Source organism: Octopus bimaculoides, chromosome 4 (assembly GCF_046866305.1).
Source record: "Octopus bimaculoides isolate indiv1 chromosome 4, ASM4686630v1, whole genome shotgun sequence".
In the NCBI taxonomy this organism is placed as follows: Eukaryota; Metazoa; Mollusca; class Cephalopoda; order Octopoda; family Octopodidae; genus Octopus; species Octopus bimaculoides.
The window spans coordinates 120,479,649-120,500,311 of record NC_142931.1 but is presented as its reverse complement, the minus strand read 5'-3'; the positions used below and the strand labels follow the sequence as shown (position 1 = coordinate 120,500,311).

The following is a 20,663-nucleotide window of genomic DNA, read 5'->3' as shown; positions in this document are numbered from 1 at the left end:
GAATGTTGCAGGAAAGGATTGGAAGATGGATTCTTAAAACTGAGCCAACTGGCAGGAGACCTAGAGGTAAACCGAGAATGAGATCATTGGATAATAACCATAGTCTCAGTTAGTCATACTTGAGAATCTAGCTGGAAACTGTAATGGCAGTTGCTTCTGACACACAATTCTATGGAAGAGTGGCTAAGGACTCTACCCACACAATCCTCCCAGGAATAATAGGTGGAGAAGATGAATGTTTGGATGGAACTTTTTAGTTAAGTTACATTCAAAACATCTGCTTAATTAAATGAAAAGTTATTTTACCAAAACAGTTTTTTAATTTCTTTTTGAAAGAGGCAGTGTATTTCATTAATAATATGGTCACAAAGGGCTTAAATAGAATTATCATACCTCATATTGTGATAGTGTTGTTGAATTTGGTGAATGTTTGGCATTAAATATTTCATTAAATGACCATCTTAAAATTTTATTAAGCTAAAGTAGATTTGTAGTAAGGCTAGCCATCATCAAGTGGACAACTGAGGAGGAAGGAGAAAGAGAGACAGACTGGTGAAGATGTGGTAAAAGACAGCACTAGAAGACTTGATGGAGATGTTTGTCACCTGGGAAGAAGAGCACAGTTTGGTTCAGAATGGTACTTCTTGGAGAACCTTCATTGCCTGATGCTCTTCAAGCAGATAGAGATAACATTATCTTCAGAATTGAGGTCTAAATGATATTCTCTGAAGTAATGCATTTTTGTTTTAATTAAATGCAGTCTAACTAAATGTGCTGCGAATTTGACATGATGAACTCAGTGTGAAAACCATTAATCTAAATTCTAGAAAGATTGGTTTTAATAATTTTGAACTTAAGTACTTTTGCTCTTTAGTCCCAGGTTACTCCAGATCAATTAGACTTATGTTCACATTACTCTAGCCCTGTCTATCCCATCATATTTTCTGTCAGTTATCCAGTCTATCTACCCTTTTTTTAGTAAGGTATTGTTTGAGGGGTTTTTTGCATATACTTTCAGGCAAGTTAAACAACTATCTAGTTGCTCATTTGTTGATACTTTGTTCTGTTTAATTCTAAGGTAAATTTAGAATAAAGATATATTTTATACATCTGCTTTTCTCCACTAATGAGCATGGTTCAGTGTTTATTTTATATATTCATACATTACACAAGACGTTGAACTAACAGCTCATAGGTGTTGTATTCAAATCAACTGCTTGCATGTATTGTGTACATTGGTTACTAAACTTAATTCATCAGTTCTCTTACATACTGGAAGTGTGTAAGAGATATTCTGGCTATGTCACCTTTAATAGACTCATGCTTTCTTTTACTCATGACCATAGATCTAGAGCTGAAACTGTTTCTTATGAAAACTTTGTCTTTGGAGGTCTACCTTTAAATATTGTATTAGTTCAATGCCTGCCTAACGCAGTGAATTGGCAGAATTATTAAAGAGTTAGATTGAGTACCTTACATTATTTCTGCTCTCTACGCACTGGGTTTAAATCCCACTGAAACCATCTGCACCTTTCATCCTTATAAGGCTGATAAATTGACAGCGGACTAGCACTGAATCCTATCCTTCTTTCTCTATGGATTATCTTTGTTATTCAAAGGTTCAACTTTGTCACGTTGTGTCATGCTGATTCAGCTTGAGAATTGTGTTAAAGGTACAGTTCACTGTAGATTAATCAACTACTTACAAGTGGTCAAACAACTGAATACTAATTGTCAAGATTGATGGAGAATACATTAGTTTTTGATGTCCTTTGTAGCAATATTCTACAAATGCTCTTTTGCTTGACGCCCTTTTAATGTTAAATATGGTTTAGGGCAGTGAGTTGTGTGGAGGATTGAACCACAAATTAAATTTTTTTTGATCTTATGTGTCTAGATTCAAGTCTTGTTGGGATTGATTTTGCCTTTTCATACTTCAAGGGGGATAAGTACTAGCAACCAACATTTCCCCTAAATTTACAACTGCTGAGTGGGAACTTGGGCTGCTTTGGGCAAAAATATTTTTAATTCAATGCTAGCACTTGGGGGAGTATTCATACTTAACACAGCTTATGGAGTACACTCTTGTAAATTAAAATGGGCTGCCACATTTTGATGTGTATGGCACCAATACATGGGCCATGCAACTGGACCTACATGCAGCTTTGGGTGTACATTGCTAATAAGATACTAGTATCAAGAATTAATTTTATGCTTTGTTAAAGGAAATCAATATTATAACTCTTTTTTTATTTGATCAGATGTTATTTGTGAATTTTTGTGGTAAAGGATTAGCTGAAAAAAGAAAAAAAGGAAAATTATTTGGTGTTGACTAAGAAGCATGTGATAGAAGTCGTATAAGTCTGTCACTGGTATAACAAGAGAAAAAGGGGAAAGTGGCTTTAAAATCACGTTGATAATGACAATGAAATTGGGTTGATTGCAGATTAACCTCATATCATTGGATTAATAGACAAATAGTACAACTTGACTCATTCTGTCTATATTATTTACCAAGGAAATGAAAGGAAAATATTTCTGAATTCATAGCAATTATAAATACAGTTTAAGTAAAATATCTGGAAAAGTGTAAATGATAACATTGGTGAAAATAATGAGTCCATGATGATGGACATATGGTAAATTAAGGGTTGTCATCTGCACCTTGTATAGGTAGTTAAATGTATGGTTATTACAGGCCATGGGGTCATAAATAAAGTAACAATTTAATGTACTGAAGGAGAATGGGAACGAGCCCAACTGACTCCCTTAGCATGAATGTTTAATCTCTTGAGTGACAAGATGAAAACTTTAATTCCAGTTTGCAGTCATTAGGAAAAATTCAAGAAATCTATTAAATAACAGGGAATAAGATAGCATTAAGTTGTGTCATCCTGAGCTTTTTTTCCTTTCCTTTTTTCATTTTATCGTTTTGTCAAAACATTATGCTAATTACAGTAGTAACCATCTGCACTATTAGAGTTATTTAAACCTACTGTCTATCAAGAGTTAAAGGTACAGCTCTATAGTATATGATTACTGTATAAGTAAATGATTCACATGAACAGTCTCTTACAAATGCACACACAAATACATGCACGCGCGCACACACACACATGCAGAACAAAACTAGGAGAGCTAATGAGGTATAGGCATAGTGTGGTTATTGTTAAATGAAAACACACGAGCATGCACGCGAAGGAATAAGTCTAAGATTAGGGAACAAGAATGGGTATGATTTAAGCCAAAGGATTTCCACCTTTTAATAAATGAGTAGCCGTCTACAAACATGAACAATGAATGAAGGAAAGTAGAAAAAAGGAACCCCCCCCCCCCTAATAAGAAAAGCTAAAAGAAGAATTAAAAGTAAATACTTTGAGCAGGTGAGGGTTTCAGCATAGCTGAAGTGTTGTAGACATTTGATCATTGACATGACTTGGAGGTCTGCCTAAAGGTTAGCATTCTAGATTAAAGTTGTAGGTGTGTAATCTCTTGAATGAAGAAGGTATTTGTAAAAATAAATAATTAGCTACAACAACAGAAACAAAAAGCAATAAGTAGATAAAAACAAGCAAATTCAAATCAAATGGAATGTTTTTTGTTTTGTTTTTTTTAAAGGGCCTTTGTTCTAGGCAGGATGTTGAATCAGTTTCTTATAGAGTTCAAATATAATATTTTGAAGGGTATTAGTTCATACAGTTAACAGAGACCTGCTTGTGAAAATGCTAGAGTTAGTCTCTTTGTATAGTGGAGTTTGGTTGGATGATGTATAGGTTTAAATATTTTAATATAGTGGATGCATTAAAATGTATACTGTGTCAGTAAGCAATATATTAAATATGTGCATCTATATCTCTCTTTCTACCCCTCCCCCCATTACTCCCTTCCACTTTTGTATAATGTGAGTGACCATGTATTACCCCTGTACCAAGAAACCTGTTCTGGCCTCTTCCTGCATGCTTTAACCTCACATCATCAAGCATACAGTTGTCTCTCTCTCTACTGTAGTCCCACTCAGTCAAAAAGATTCTTGGTCTTGTGAGCTACATGTTGAAGTCAGTAGTGCTGGTGCCATGCAAAAAGCATCCAGTACACTCTGTGGCATCCAACTGTAGAAATCATGTCAAAACAGATTGGAGCACAGTACGGTCTTCCAACCTGTTGGATGTTGTTAAACCACCCAATCGATGATGGCATGGAAGATGGATGTTAAAAGACAACAATGACAGTGTGTTAATAAGTAATATACTGGAATGTGTGAATATGTAATGAAGTTCAAAAGATTGATATAATTCAGCTGAATCCCAGTTGTAGTAAATCTACAAGTACCATATTTAACAGTATAGAAGATGCATGGGCATATTAGACAAAACCCCAATTTTAATGGTGCATATGAAGGGAAAACATGTTTTTTGTGCATTAAAGCATGTAATGTAGACCCTATGTGGTATTATCATGTGTGTTTGCGTGTATGATGCTACCTTATTGTTTTATTATAGCTATATCCTTGACCAAGTCAGAATGTTGGAAAATGCTTCCCCTATATATATTTTTTTATATCTTAAATACAAATGCAAACAGTAGTTTTTGTTTATGTATCATACTAAGATATACATCAAATTAAAAGAAATCCTATTTAAATCATGCCCAAATATTCTTTATTATTTAACTGATTTCAGTCATTGGACTGCAGTCATGTTGTGTAATCACAGTCTATTCTATAGTCAATTGTATTGACCCCCAGCACTTGATTGGTACTTACTTTATCAAACTGAGAGACGTCAAAAGCAAAGTTAATCTGGGTGAACTTAGTACAGTTATGTCACCAAACACCTCGATGAATTTTGTCTGGTGTGCTGCTGATTTTGGTCATCCACTATCCTTTGCTGCTAACTATTTACTACTAATTGCAGGAACATACCATTTTGCTACTGTTTGTGGTTATGGTAATTTTAGGGAGAAAGTTCATTTACCAAGCAGTTATAACATCACTCTTCATTTCAGTCGTTTTGTCAATGTGAACATGAAGCAGCATTTATAGGGAGCTGTGATGAAGACTAGGGCAGGAGAATAGGCAGCAAGATCAGAAAAGAGGTGGGATGCCATATGTTATAAGCAGGAAATGATGTGGTGAGATAAATTATGAAGAGATAGCATAAATGTGTGTGTGTGTGTGTGTGTGTGTATAAGCTCTTTTAGTTAGGAACTGAGTAGGTGTAAGAAGAAAGATAAAAATTGTAGCTGATAAAATCAAAGACTGTAAAGGAATATTATACAGAAAATATAATGAAGACAGTACTGTGATATACATTCCGCTGGTTAGAGCTCGCCAATGATCAGACATACTTATCTGTGTTAGTGGAGATTATCACAAAAGTCAAATGCAGGAACATGGTTATCTGTGCTTGGGTCTTTAATGATCATATTGCAGAACATCTAGATGGATACTCTGTTGTTGGATGAATGTTATTAAGGATGGTGGGTGGTGGGGGACTTATCTTTTATCTTTCTATTTATTACGCCCATAAGATTGTGGCCATGCTGGGGCACTACCTTAAATGACAAGCAAGTTGATCTTAGTACTTTTTTTTAACCCATTAGCATTCAAACCGGCCATATCCAGCCAAAATATTTAACCTGTTTTATACAGAAACTGACCAGATCTGGCCTCTCACCTCAGCCCTACCATGTCATTCTAAAACTAAAAAAAAATCACATCACTGAAATCTCTAAACTACAAGATAATGCATGATTAATTCAAAACAATATAAACAAACAAACATCACATTTGAGAGAATAATCCAAACACTAAAGGGTTAAAGCCGGGTACTTATTCTCCTGGTCTCTTTTGCTGAACCACTAGGTTATGAGAATATAAATAAACCCAGTTGTCAAGCAGTGTTGGTTGGACAAATACATATATACATATATCTATCATCATCGTCATCATAGAGATATATGTATGTATTTGTGTTTGTCCCACCAACACTGCTTGACAACTGGGTTAATTTATTCATATTCTCATAACCTAGTGGTTCATAAAATTCTGTGTCTGTTCCCTATGCATTCTCAAACGGCTCCACCAAATCAAATCAAATTTTGCAAGGTAATAAATAGTATTACACCTCACCAGTGTCAACATGTAATTTTTATTTTCATTTGGATTAAAACTGTATAACATTTTCTCAAATAATCTTTCTGTACTCAACTATAGTAAAGGACATTTTATACCACGACCACAACCACGACCACATTTTGTATATAAGTGTGTATGTGTCTGTGAGTGTGTGTATGTTTGCTTGTTCGTTATATACAGGTATGTCTATGTTGTCTGTTTAGTATATGTGAGTGTATGTGTATGTCAATGTGTATGTGTGTGTATATATATATATATATATATATATATACACAAAGAGTGTCTTGCAGTTTCTTTCTGTCAAATCTGTTTACAAGACAGATTGTTGGCCCAGGGCTATAGTAGAAGACACTTGCCCGAGGTGTCGTAGAGTTGGACTAAACCTAGAATCCTGGTTGTGAAGCAAACTTCTTACCACACAGCCATGCCTGCACTTAGCCAGAGCAATATGTTTAAACAGTTAAGAAACTTTGAGGACCAGAGATTAAGCTAAAGAAGATCAGAGAAAAAGTATTGGTGAGTGAAGATTCTCCTGTCAGTAGATGGCTCTTCTTTTATACAATCCAGTGCATGTGTGTGTGGGTTTGAATGGACATTGTACTGGATGTGTGAGCAATATCTTCAGACTAACATGTAGATTGTATAGCTCTAACTTAACTTTTGCAGTCCCTCATTATACAAAAGTAAATAATTTGCTTTTATGGAAATAAAAAATGTTTTTAAGGGTTGAGAAATTTAGTAAATAAAAATCATTGAAATTGATTTATATTGTATTCTCCACCTAATTATTTTATTAATAAGTTTTCATTTGTTATATGTCTTTGCAGGACATCACCAAACTTCATCTATTTAAGCGCCAGAATCAAGAATATCAAAAAAAGTTAATTGCTAGTCTCCTACTGTACTCTTTCTTCATATGTGTCATTGCTGCTCTCATCATTTTTCTGTACTACTTGCCTACAAGCTGGAAAGGCTGGTTTCTTGTCTTCTTCCCAATACTGATATTTATTGTATTGTAAGTATTGAAGATTATTTTTATTGTTGTTATTAAGGTGATGAGCCGGCAGAATCGTTAGTGCACCGGATGAAATGCCTAGCAGTATTTCACCTGTCGCCACGTTCCGAGTTCAAATTCTGCCAAGGTTGACTTTACCTTTAATCCTTTGGGGGGGGGGGGGGGGGGGGGGGTCGATAAAATGAGCACCAGTTGAATACTGGGGTTGATGTAATTGACTTATTCCCTCCCCCCAAATTTCTACCCTTCTGGCAAAATTTTAAACCATTATTGTTGTTATTAGTTGCAGTTTCTTGTCAGTAAAAACTGTGGAGTTGTGGTTGAAGCTAGAAATATAGAATATACATAAAAATAAAGTATTAACTTCGGTGTTCTACCATTCTGAATTTTATTGCTTTTTGTTGTTCGAGAGTACAATGCTCCCTGGCAAGAATGGACTGAACCACTACATATAGATAGTAGCAGTCTGAGTAAGTGAGGTAATTCATGCTAGTTCCCTTGTTTTGTACTGAAAGGCTTGACTGAACGGGTGTTAAATATCGCCACGTGCTCGTCAGTGATGGTGTGAAGAATTTGGTAGCAGAACGGAAAAAAAAAAAGTTGAGTGAACTGGAGCAACATGAAATTAAGTATTTTGCTCAAGAATAGAATGCACTGCCTGTGGTTATAGGTGCAACACTCTAACCACTAGGCCACACACCTTCACAGACAGACAGCGGTGTGAAAATGAAAAGCATTTTCATTGAATTGTAATGCTAAAATTTGTTTCCTAGTCAAGCAAGACACCTGTAATAATTAGTACCATATCCAGAGAAATTTATTATTCATCTCCCAACATTACAAAACCCAGAGAAAAGCACCAGCTATATGAACCTGTGTGATATGAGAGGCACTTAGAGAGAGAGTATACAGGGAATGTCGCTTCTAATAAAAAGAAAATTGTTTTTTGCCTGTAATTATTAATTACATATGTAATATGCAGCTTTTAACAAACATGTCACTATCAATAATAGCAGAGTCCTAAGCATTCAGGTTTACATCATTGGTTTAAACTTTGACACACATGTTACATTTATCATATTTATCTCTTTGTACTTGCCACTGTCTACTCAGCTGGAAGATATTAAATCGTGTCATTCTGTGATAAGAAGTTTTACATTTTGAAGAGGGACTGGGTACAGAAAAGTTTCTCTAACTACTCATGCAAATCTCTAAATTGTAGACCTGTCTAACCCATTATTTTATACTTTAATAATGTAACAGATGGCAAGTCCTGAATAGCATAGGTTGTTGTAGTGGCAGTATAGAATGAATTTAGTTGGAATGTTGTTCTTCTCCAAGGGCATGACACACATGTACATTGACATAATAACACCACTACAGTTTGTGATAGAGAATGGTGTTCAAAATCAGTTCACTGGAATCTCTGCTCAGCTCTTTAGCACTTACCACTAACTGTAGCTAGAATTAATATTATTATTTATCCATATCACTCTTTAATGTCTGTGGCTTTTAACTCTGTTTTGGTCTTTATCCCAGTCCTTCATGCAGCTATCATAACCTTTCAGGTATGTAGCCAGGTGGGGAATTACTAGTTTATTCTTTATTCAGTGTCTGATACTGTTTGTTTCCTTAATCTCTTTTAACTTCATTTGAACTTAATCAAACTTCTAGATTAATAACATGGCATGTAGCAAATTGTGAAGGTGCATAACCTAGTGGTTACGTTACTGCACTCACTATTGCTTGTTCATGGGTTCGATTCCCAGACTGGCGGGATGTTGTGTTCTTGAGCAAAACACTTCATGTCACATTGCTTCAGTTCCCCTTTCAATCAGAGGAGGAATGTTAGCCTGCTCACTAGATGCAAATTGCATTGCAACTAGCAATGTGTAACAACGTCTAATAGTCTGGTCAGTCATGTGATAACATGATGTAGTAAATTATATTTATACTAATATTCTAAAGTTTCTTAACTACCCAACTTGCACGGCCAAACTGTGCTGTGTTTCTTATTGCTTGTACCTTGTCCTTTTTGTATTTGAAAGAAATAATTTAAAAGAACGTGCTTTTTTTTTTATCATCGCTTCCTGTATTTGCAGTCATAATTGGCAGTGTTCTTATTAAATTACTAAGGGTTTTATCTGTAATTAGATTAGTTAGTTTTGGCTGCTTATTCTAAATGTTATACTAACTAGAGTAAATGTTTTTGTCTTATCAGAATATGGCTGGTAAAGAAGGTTTTACAATGGTATTATGTTAAACGGATCTCCAGTAATGGTTTGTATTTCTTTTAACTATTTTCATATCTATCATCATTAATTCTACACACACACACACACACACATTTGTTAGGCTTCATGTAAACATGCACACTTACACATGTTTTCACTTATCAGTGAATACTCTTACATTTTGTCTTGCAAACAAAGTTTTCCAATCCTCAAACAATTTACTTCCATTGTATGCAACTACATTCATGCATGCTGATATTACATATCTTATGAGATATGCTTGCCTTATGTCATTTCAACATTTGTGTATCCTCTATGTTCAGCACCCATGGCTTACCCCTGCACACATCACTTGATAATATCATACTTCATGCAATCTGCCCTTCATTCACAGTTTCAGTTATTCTACTTTTAAAGACAGGTAATTTTCACTGATCCCAGAACTATAGCATAATTACACTCACTTCTAGTCTCAAACATTTATAAGTCAGTGCTCCTCAGTTCCCCTCATATTAATCCAATCTTACAATGGAACCAAAACAACTTCCACAAAGACAGGTCAACACTACTGTTCAGAATATTGTATTTGTGCATTTCTTTAAAGCACTTGGTAATGTGTATATCTCTTGTTTCCCATTATTCCCTCCCCTATCATTGATTGACATGTCACTCCTTCTCTTTTACCATCACCCATCTTTATTGCTGTCCATTACTCAATCTCATATTACTTCTTCCTCTAATACCCATTGTTGTCATTCCCCATTCTCTTTCCCATTTTCATTCCTCCTTCCATCACTTTGTTTCTTTCTTTCCTGTCTCTCCTTCTACCCTACTGCATTACACATGCTGTTTTCTATTCAATCTCCTTACCAACAATCAGCATATAACTGTCAATTCAATTTCTCTTTCTCTTCATTCTCCATCACTCTAACTTTCATTACTTTTTCTTCTGTTTCCCTCATGGACATGTTATGAATGAACACTGACAACATAGAGAAGACTTCTTCATAGGACAAGGCAGTCTTCCTAATGCTGTGATAAATGCACCCACTAGTGTTAGATTGGATAAGATACAGTTTGGATTGCTACATTGATAAAGGATCACAGATATCACATTTGCATGAGTTAAATGCATGAGAAATTCTTAACTAAAACCAGCAGTTCTTCTTGGTACTTATTGAGCTAGAGAATACATGAGACAGGACTCCATGTCCTGTATTCTGAGAAAACTAAGTACAGATCAAGGGTGTGTGAGAGCCTTTCAAATTGTGCCTGTCCAGAAGAGTGCTGTTTGTCTAACAACTGGTAGGTGTTAAGTAGAGTTTTCCTTATATGAAAATTAGAGCACAGGTGAGTTAACATTGAAGGCAAAAGAGATGTTGTGCTTGTATGTAATTGTGATAGATGACATCTATAACTAAAAAAAGTGATGGATGCTGTTAGTAGAGGACACTTTCTTCTAAGCAGTTCAACAGCAAACCTACCCAACTTGTCATTATATAAAACCCTTTATTTCTTTTTAAGTATTTCTGTTGTTCTTATCTGTTTGTTTAAAAAATAAGTTGTTTTAATTTTTTAGCTTCTGGATGTGAAGCATTTTGTTTAAATACATTCTGCTGTCTTCTATTTCCTTAAGTCTAAAAAGATTTTAAGTTATTCTTTTGTAATATTAGGAAATTGATATTACATTTACTGCAGATTAATAATTACCATAAAAATTGGAAAGGTGTGACTATTTACATCTTAACTTTTACGATAACTATTTTCTTCTTTCTTAAAATCCGAGAATCTTACCACTTCCTGCTGAACAAAGTCAATAAAAATGGTTTAATCATACTTGCTTTTTATTCTCAAGGTGTATTTAAAAATAGGATTTCTCAATCATTTTTTTTTTAAAGTGTTTTTACTTTTGATATAATTCAATAAGTTATTTAATCCATATGCTTAGAAATGAAAATATTTCTTTCTAGTTAAACTGAAATAAAAGACTAGTTAGATTTTTGTTAATTAGTCAATTGATATGCTGTGGGAAAAGAAAAAGGAATTTCGTTCATTAAGTCATGCAAGTTATGTGAGAGCTTGTTGACACTCGGAAGAGTGTAACACATGTGTTACAGCCTGTGAATAAATAGCTTTGAATCTCATAGATAACTCAGTGGATAAATATTTAGTAATTAAGAATAAAAATTTTTTTTTCCTTCTGTAATATAAAGATGTTATTTTTATTAGAAGACCTTTGCTTTTCATTTACTGCTATGTGCATTAGATAGTTTTCATGAAATAATAATTATGTGATTTATAGCAGTAAATAATATACATAATTAATTCCAGTTCTGTGGGAATGTTTCTGTTGTGGTATTTACATTTTTCAATTGTTTGTGAAACAATGTATTTTAGCGATACAGGAAACATCACTAAATGCTTTTTATTAAATATATAGCCTAAAATAAAAATTCATAATAAAACTCCTTTGAAACGTGACTGGTATTTGTTTTACTTATCATTCTCTTCTAATTTTCTTTGATCTCTTTTTCTCTAGAGCAAGATCTTCAAGAACTTAAAAGTAAGAAGAAAGCTATAGTAAGTATTTTTTTCATTGATGTTAATTTTCATTTCATACTGGGATTATTTTTTTTGTTTGTGGTTTGACTTTCTAGGTCAGGCATGGGCAACTATTTTGCCAGGCAGGCTGCAAGAGGCATGCCTCACCATCCAGTGGGCTACATCACATATATATGTATGTATATATATATATATATATGGGTGGTGTGTGTGTATATGTGTATGTATATATTTGTGTGTGTGTGTGTGTGTGTGTGTGTGTGTGTGTGTGTATGTGTATGTATGTATATATTTGTGTGTGTATATGTGTATGTATATATTTGTGTGTGTATATATGTGTATGTATATATTTGTGTGTGTGTGTGTATATATATATATATATATATATATATATATATATATATACAAATATATATATATATATATGTCTGAGGTGGTATCAAAAAGTTCCCAGACTAGTTCTGTAGCATGCCAACAGATGGCAGCATATTGATTGTGTGCGCTGTGAGAGCTATCAGTGACCTTCATGAGGCAGTGTGCTGAGTGACTTGCTGTGTTTACTTTGCAAGTTGTGAAATTTGTGTTTTTGTCATCATGTGTATGCTGTAGTCTGCAATTTTGTCATGGACAAGAACTAGAGCCAACATGAAATTTTTTGTTAAACTTGGGAAGCCTGCTGCAGAAACATTGAGCATGCCTCAGCAAGTGTACGGCAATGAGGCAATGGGTTGCATACAATGTTTTAAGTGACAAGGGTGCTTCAAAAGCATATATATATACAGGGTGCAGTGAATAAATTGTCTACATTATGCATAAATGAAAATAACACTTACATCTCATTTTAACAGATATATTTACCCAAATTACATAAACATATCTTGATATACTAAAGACTAAATTTATTCAATAAAAACACCATTATTTTCATCCATCACCTCCAGATGACTTCAAAATCTCCTGTAGCTCTTCTGGAAGGTCTCCTTGTTTAAGTTGATGAATGCTGCCATAATCCTTGCCTTCAGTTCATCTTTGGCATTACAAGGAGTTTTGTTGGTCTCTTGTTCAACTGTGCCCCACACATAATGATCAAAGGAGTTGCAGTCTGGGTAGTTAAGTGGCCAGATGTTAGGGGTGATGTGGTCGCAGAAATTGCCTGAGGCTGTGTGGAAAGATGAATGGAAGCATAATGTTGCAATCACTAGTGATTACTCCAAACCCGATGATGTTGACTGGATGTTTGACTTTTATCACTCTTGGTACATGTTTTGGGAACATGACAGCCAACAGTTGTTCTGTATGTTCACCATCTGATCCTGGCAGAAATTTTTCACATCTGAGAAAAACCAAAGCATGTTTGGTTGGAGGGGATGCTTGAGTTTGTTCAAAAGCTTCATAGCACGGTCTTTCCTCTTGTCCTTGATGACTTGGGATAAAAATTGGCCCTTTCTCTTCTTGTATGAGGAATGCTGAATGTCTTCATGCACTACCTGCCTGATAAGAAACTCAGACACTCCCATGTCCCTGGCGATGGACCTGATTGACTTGGAAGGATCGTTGTCAATCATGGCCTGGATCTTATCAACAAATTCAGGAGTTGTTTTCGTATCAGAACGATCAGAGTGAGTTTTCCGAGCTGCCGTACCTCCATAATCACCATTAGACTCATCCAACTCTCTCTGAATCTTCTGCACTGTTCTCAGATTGACACCCAAACTCTGAAATGTTTGTATTGGAGCTTCCAGCATGAATGCCAAGCAGTACAGCATGTCACTTCCAAATTTCTGGCAGAGTGAATTACATCGTAGTGCTGTTTTTCTCACAGACGGTGCCCAACTGACTCTACTATACTGTGTAATCGACAAAATCAAAAACAAACAATGCACATGCACGAAATTAAAAATATAAAGTGGCGACAATTTACTCATTGTGCCCTGTATGTATATATATATGTGTATGTGTGTTTCTTTAAATATGTATATATTCCTTGAATAACTTAGTATCATTTTCACACATTTTTGCCAATGTTTGTTACAATGAAATCTTATGATATGTTGTTCTTGTTTATGACTCTTCTAAAATACTCTTTTTAATCTCTAAACTTTCTTTTTATTGCATTTCAGCTTGAAGAGGTTCTAGAAAATGAAACTTACAAAGTAGCTAAAGAAATCTTTGAACGATTCGATCCTGCAAGATTTAAAAAGCTAGAAGTATGTACTGGGTGCCTTTTCTTTTACCTTTTGGCCTTGTTAACTTATCATGCCCTTTGTTCAACATATTTTCTTTGCTTGCTAGCTGTTACTTTACTGTCTTCTTACTAGTTAGGGTGGAGGCGCAATGGCCCAGTGGTTAGGGCAGTGGACTTGCGGTCGTAGGATCGCGGTTTCGATTCCCAGACTGGGCATTGTGAGTGTTTATTGAGCGAAAACACCAAAAGCTCCACAAGGCTCCAGCAAGGGATGGTGGCGAACCCTGCTGTACTCTTTCACCACAACTTTCTCTCACTCTTACTTCCTGTTTCTGTTGTGCCTGTAATTCAAAGGGTCAGCCTTGTCACACTGAATATCCCTGAGAACTACGTTAAGGGTACACGTGTCTGTGGAGTGCTCAGCCACTTGCGCGTTAATTTCACGAGCAGGCTGTTCAGTTGATCGGATCAACTGGAACCCTCAACGTCGTAAACAACGGAGTGCCAACACACTAGTAAGGGTGTTTCTCCATCATCGAGTTTTTAGGAAACAACTGCCTCATCTCTAGAATGTCATTGTCCCATTGTCTTCAAAAAGTGAATGAATATGTTGCTTTCCAAGATGAAGCCAAGTGCTGCTATTCTGGCCCAAAATACTAAAATATTTTTTCATTATCCTAAAATATATCATATCTGTAAAATAGACTGGATGGTCACAGCCGGAATGCTTTTGATCAAGGATCTGTTTAATCAAGGTTGACTTGACTTGAAGCTTGTAGAAATCAGTATAAATACAGGACGGATATGATAATACTGTACTAGTGATATAATTTAAAAAATTCTTTTTCTAATTATTTTAACCTTCTTTTTCTCATATATTCCAGAGTGATAAAACAACTCCTGAGCCAAAACCAGGTGAGTGAGCCATGTTTGGTCATTTTATCTTTTACTGTCATACTTTCTTTTAAACTGTCACATAGGTGGCCGCAGTATGGCCAAATGGTTTAGGAGTTCAGATTGTAATCAAGAAGTCTTAGGTTCAGTTTTACAGTGTGGCATCTGCAAGTTCCTTTTATCATTGCTTGAGTCAACGCAAGCCTTGTAAACGAAATTGGGTAGGTAGAAATTACACAGAAGCCTATTGGATGGATTGTACCTGTTATTCAAAGGGACATCCTTGTCACATATTGTGCCATGGTGATACTGCTTGAGAATTACATGTGGTATTAACAGTCTCTGTTAATTTTGATAAGAGACAAGAGCAGTGTCTTAAGTTAGAATAGAAACCAATGAAAGGAGAAATATTTTTTTGTGATCAAGTATGATTGTTCTAGAGTTTGCTGATGGTTAATGCATCTCTCATGAGTATAACTACATGGTTCTGGATTCAGTCTCACTGCCTGGTAGTTTGAGCAAGTGTTTTCTACTGTTGCTCCATCTCTTTGTGAGTGGAGATGGTAGGTGGAAATTGAAAGAAGCCTGCTGTATGTATGTGTGTGTGTGTGTGTGTGTGTCCTTATGTTGACAGTGCATGCTAGTTGTAAATGAGTGTCACTCTCATGCAAGCAAGTTCATTTCCAACATTCTGCAAGAACATGTCTGGCCATGAACAAACATTACTTTGCTGGGAAACAGGTAAGGGATGGTGACAGGAAAGGGCATCCAGCCATAGAAAATTTGTCTCAAATAAACCCCTAAACTCTATTCATGGAAAAAATGGATGTTAAATAATGGTTCTTATGTTATTATCAGTTACAAGGGGATACCCAAAAGTTACTGGGAACATTCTCTGTGGGATAAGCCTGTTGTAGTTCAGGCTTCTGCCACTAGAAGCAACTTGATGTGACCCTCAGGCATCAGTCTGCTGATTGACATTGTCCTATTTAGTTGTACTGTCATGTGATGTGTCTTTGTTTTGCTGTGCTTCTCTGTTCATCAATTTTTGCAATGGCTGAAACAAAGGAACAGCGTGTTTCTGTGAAATTCTGTTTTCTGCTGGGGCAAACGGCAGCTGATACAGATGTCATACTTCAAATAGCCTACAAGGATGCTGCCATAAACAAAACACAAGTTTATGAGTGATTTCCATGCTTTAGGAATGGTCATTTGAAACCAACCTCATTCAGGGCAACTGTTAACCTCCCGAATGAATGAAAACATTGTGAAAATTCATGAACTGATTTTGGAGGACCGCCACTGAACAATTGATGAACTTTTTGATATGACTGGTGTGTCCTGGGGCTTCTGCCAACGAATTGTAAATGAAAAGAGTTGTAGCAAAATTTGTTCCTTGCTTGCTCATGGAAGATCAAAAGCAGTCATGACTGAATGCATGCCGTGAACTGTAAGAACAGTTGGAAGTTGATCCAGACCTTTTTTCGAAGGTCATTACTGTTGATGAAAGCTGATGCTATGGAATTTGCAGATGTGGAAGAGGCGAAGAAAAAACCAAGAGGTGTTGAAAGGCATCCCTTTGCAAGAGTTCCAGCACTGCTTCAAATAATGGAAAATGCATTTATACTGATGCATTGCTTCAAATGGAGAATACTTTGAAAGCAATAAAAGTGTAAATATGTGAAACTAAGTGAATAAAATAATATTGCAAAATTTCAGTTTCTTTTGGGTACCCCCTTGTACTTGTTAGCATATTTACTTCCTTATTAGTTAGCTAGAATAGAATGTTCTCTGTTATTGATGTTGTGTGTATTTTGTGCAAGACTAAAGTCACGGAATAAATGCAAAGAAAACTTTTTAGTATTTTCGGCCAGAAAAGCAGAATTTGGCATCATCTAGGAATGAAAGTTCCCTTATAGGCACAGGAGTGGCTGTGTGGTAAGTAGCTTGCTTATCAACCACATGGTTCCGGGTTCAGTCCCACTGCATAGCACCTTGGGCAAGTGTCTTCTACTATAGCCTCGGGCCGACCAAAGCCTTGTGAGTGGATTTAGTAGACGGAAACTGAAAGAAGCCTGTCGTATATATGTATATGTATATATATATGTATATATATATATATATCTGTGTGTGTTTGTTTGTCCCCCCAACATCGCTTGACAACTGATGCTGGTGTGTTTACGTCCCCGTAACTTAGTGGTTCGGCAAAAGAGACCGATAGAATAAGTACTAGGCTTACAAAGAATAAGTCCTGGGGGTCGATTTGCTTGACTAAAGGCGGTGCTCCAGCATGGCCGCAGTCAAATGACTGAAACAAGTAAAAGAGAGTAAAAGAGTTTTATGTCATTGATTGCTGTCTAAAAGAGTTTTATTACTCTTATTTAGTTAATTATAACTTATTTTATTAACATCAAATGGACGGAATCTCAAATCCTAGTTCTCTATCATTTGGGCATCTGCTTTATTAGAACTAACAGAAAATGTGATTGAAATTCTTCTTGCAGGGGTCTGTCTTTAATGAAACTGTTATATTATTTTGTTCATGATCTTGAATATAAATACAGTGGAAGCCACTTATTATAATCACAGATAATGTTATCAACGAGTTCCAGTCACCAAACTTTGTGGGTCCCAAACTCTTTATTTGCTTAATGTTTTCAGCTGGCAATTGCTATCAAAAAGGCTTCATCGCAAGGTGATCACAATAAACAGCTTTCACTGTACTTCCTTTACTTTCCAAACTGTATTTTCAAGGATTTATGCTTGATCAATAGATTAGCATCAGATTTTTCTTTTACAATTATAAATCCAGGCAATTTTGTGCAACAAGCAATGCTTATCATTTCACTTATCAGTGCACAATAAATTGCAATGTTGCTATTTGTTTTCACATGAATTTTAATTTATGTTATTATTTATTTGTTTTATTTCATGAAATACTTTTGAACTCCATATTAACTGTAACAATCTGCTTATTTGAAGTTCATTGGCTATGGACAGTTATGCCACCCTCAGCTGTGACTATAAAATAAATAGTATAGGTTTATACAATCTGATTGTGGCAGGTCTTTTTTTAATCTTATTTTTAATGTAGAAAATAACAGACTATTATCATGAGCACCATCTTATTACAAGTCTTGAGACAGATGTGTCAATAACAATTTCACTAGATACTGTATGATGTAATAGTGTTGATTGGTTTGAGAAGGAAAGGAAAGTAATGAATGTATGTGTGTGTGTTTGTGTGTGGAAGGAAGGGAGGTTGAGAGAGAGAGATAGACAGGCAGACAGCAAGAATACATATGTCTGACAGTTAGAAAATGCTAACTTGTAATGAGTTTAACATCAAGCCTTATAGATATTATTGAACATAACAGTGGAGTAGGATGTCCATGTAGTAAAGATAAGCATCCAAAGGTGTTTGGACAAGAGGAAAAAAAAAACAAATCATGGGAACTAATCAAGATGTTATGGGGGGAGAAGAATAGAGATATTTATTTAGAAAGAAGACAAAGATGTAATAAAAGTGACTGTTCAATAAATACTATAAAAGCTCTTAAGTGTCTTGAGTAGCATATGGATAACATTAAAAAAAATAAACAATAATGTTCAGTGTTGATTTTAGAATAGTTCAACTTAGTTGAATTATACTGTACATTCTGAAATGACTTTATAGATGAGAGGAGTGGGGTGAGGTAGAAAATTTAAAAGGAAAAAAAAATAGATTGATGCAGGTATGGCTGTGTGTTAGGAAGTTTGCTTCCCAACCGCATGGTTCCAGGTTCAGTCCCATTATGTTACACCTTGGACAAGATAGAAACTGAAAGAAGCCATGAGCTGGCAGAAATGTTAGCACGCCAGGCGAAATGCTTAGCAGTATTTCGCCTGCCATTATGTTCTGACTTTAAATTCTGCCGAGGTTGACTTTGCCTTTCATCCTTTCGAGGTCAATAAATTAAGTACCAGTTACGCACTGGGGTCGACATAATCAACTTAATCCCTTTGTCTGTCCTTGTTTGTCCCCTCTATGTTTAGCCCCTTGTGGGCAATAAAGAAATAAGAAACTGAAAGAAGCCCATCACCGGCCCATCAGGAATCACTGCAGAGATGCTCAAAATATCTGGCAGTGTTGGCTATAGCCTAGTCACCCGTATTACGAACCAGGTGATACACGAAGGAGTCATACCCAATGACTGGTGTAGCAGCATCATAGTCAACTGCTACAAAGGTAAAGGTGACGCTTTAGATACAAATAATTACAGAGGCATCAAGCTGTTAGATCAGGTTATGAAAGTTACAGAGAGGGTCATAGCCCAACTAATTAGGGAGCGAATCAATTTAGATGAGATGCAGTTTGGGTTCGTGCCAGGTAAAAGCACTACTTATGCCTTATTTCTAGTGAGACAGCTGCAGGAGAAATACCTAGCTAAGGATAAACCTCTGTACCTGGCTTTCGTTGACATGGAGAAAGCCTTTGACAGGGTCCCCCAATCCCTTATCTGGTGGTCAATGAGGAAACTTGGGATAGAAGAATGGTTAGTGAGAGCTGTGCGAGCCATGTACAGAGATGCTGCCAGTAAGGTGAGGGTTGGAAATGAGTACAGCAATGAATTCCGGGTAGAGGTAGGGGTCCACCAAGGTTCTGTCCTCAGCCCCCTCTTATTTATCATAGTCCTCCAGGCAATCACAGAGGAGTTCAAGACAGGTTGCCCCTGGGAGCTCCTCTATGCTGATGACCTTGCCCTAATTGCGGAGTCACTATCAGAACTAGAGAAGTTTCAGGTGTGGAAGCAAGGTCTAGAATTGAAGGGCCTTAGAGTCAACCTAGCTAAAACCAAAATCCTAATAAGTAGGAAGGTAGATAAAACACAAACCCCTTCAGGTAGATGGCCCTGCTCAGTATGTAGAAAAGGAGTAGGTAGTAACTCTATAAGATGTACCCGGTGCAAGCTATGGACACATAAGAGGTGCAGCAACATCAAAGGCAGGTGAACTAGCAAGTTAGTTTTTGTTTGTGGCAGATGTTCAGGTGCAATAAAGACTGTAAACAAACAGGAAACAACTTCTATCTCATTCCAGGGTGAAAAGCTAGAGGTAGTCGATAGCTTGCGCTATCTGGGCGACCAAGTTAGTAGTGGGGGTGGGTGCGCTGAAAGTGTAGCTGCTAGAATAAGAATAGCCTGGGCAAAGTTTAGAGAGCTCTTACCCCTGCTGGCGACAAAGGGACTCTCACTCAGAGTTAAAGGCAGACTGTATGACGCATGCGTACAAATAGCCATGCTACATGGCAGTGAAACATGGGCTGTAACTGCTGAGGACATACGTAAGCTCGCAAGGAATGAAGCCAGTATGCTCCGTTGGATGTGTAATGTCAATGTGAATACCCGTCAGAGTGTAAGTATCTTGAGAGAAAAGCTGAACATTAGAAGCATCAGTTGTGGTGTGCAAGAGAGATGATTGCGCTGGTATGGACATGTGGTGAGAATGGATGAAGATAGCTGCGTTAAAAAGTGCCACACCCTAACAGTTGAGGGAACCCGTGGAAGAGGTAGGCCCAGGAAGACCTGGGCTGAGGTGGTGAGGCAAGACCTTCGTACATTGGGCCTCACCGAGGCGATGACTACTGACCGAGACCTT

At 36.3% G+C, this 20,663-nt stretch overlaps 1 protein-coding gene across 7 annotated transcripts in view; it reads left to right on the top strand.

Moving 5' to 3' along the window:
* Positions 1–20,663, top strand: part of LOC106874860 (endoplasmic reticulum junction formation protein lunapark-B) — a 101,302-nt gene that overhangs the window by 58,165 nt on the left and 22,474 nt on the right. For all 7 annotated transcript variants that reach the window (XM_089351259.1, XM_089351258.1, XM_089351257.1 and 4 more), the window contains exons 3-7: positions 6,964–7,151; positions 9,373–9,431; positions 11,925–11,965; positions 14,068–14,154; positions 15,017–15,047. In XM_089351259.1, the coding sequence (XP_089207385.1) occupies positions 6,964–7,151; positions 9,373–9,431; positions 11,925–11,965; positions 14,068–14,154; positions 15,017–15,047 (406 nt within the window). The remainder of the gene's footprint in view (positions 1–6,963; positions 7,152–9,372; positions 9,432–11,924; positions 11,966–14,067; positions 14,155–15,016; positions 15,048–20,663) is intronic.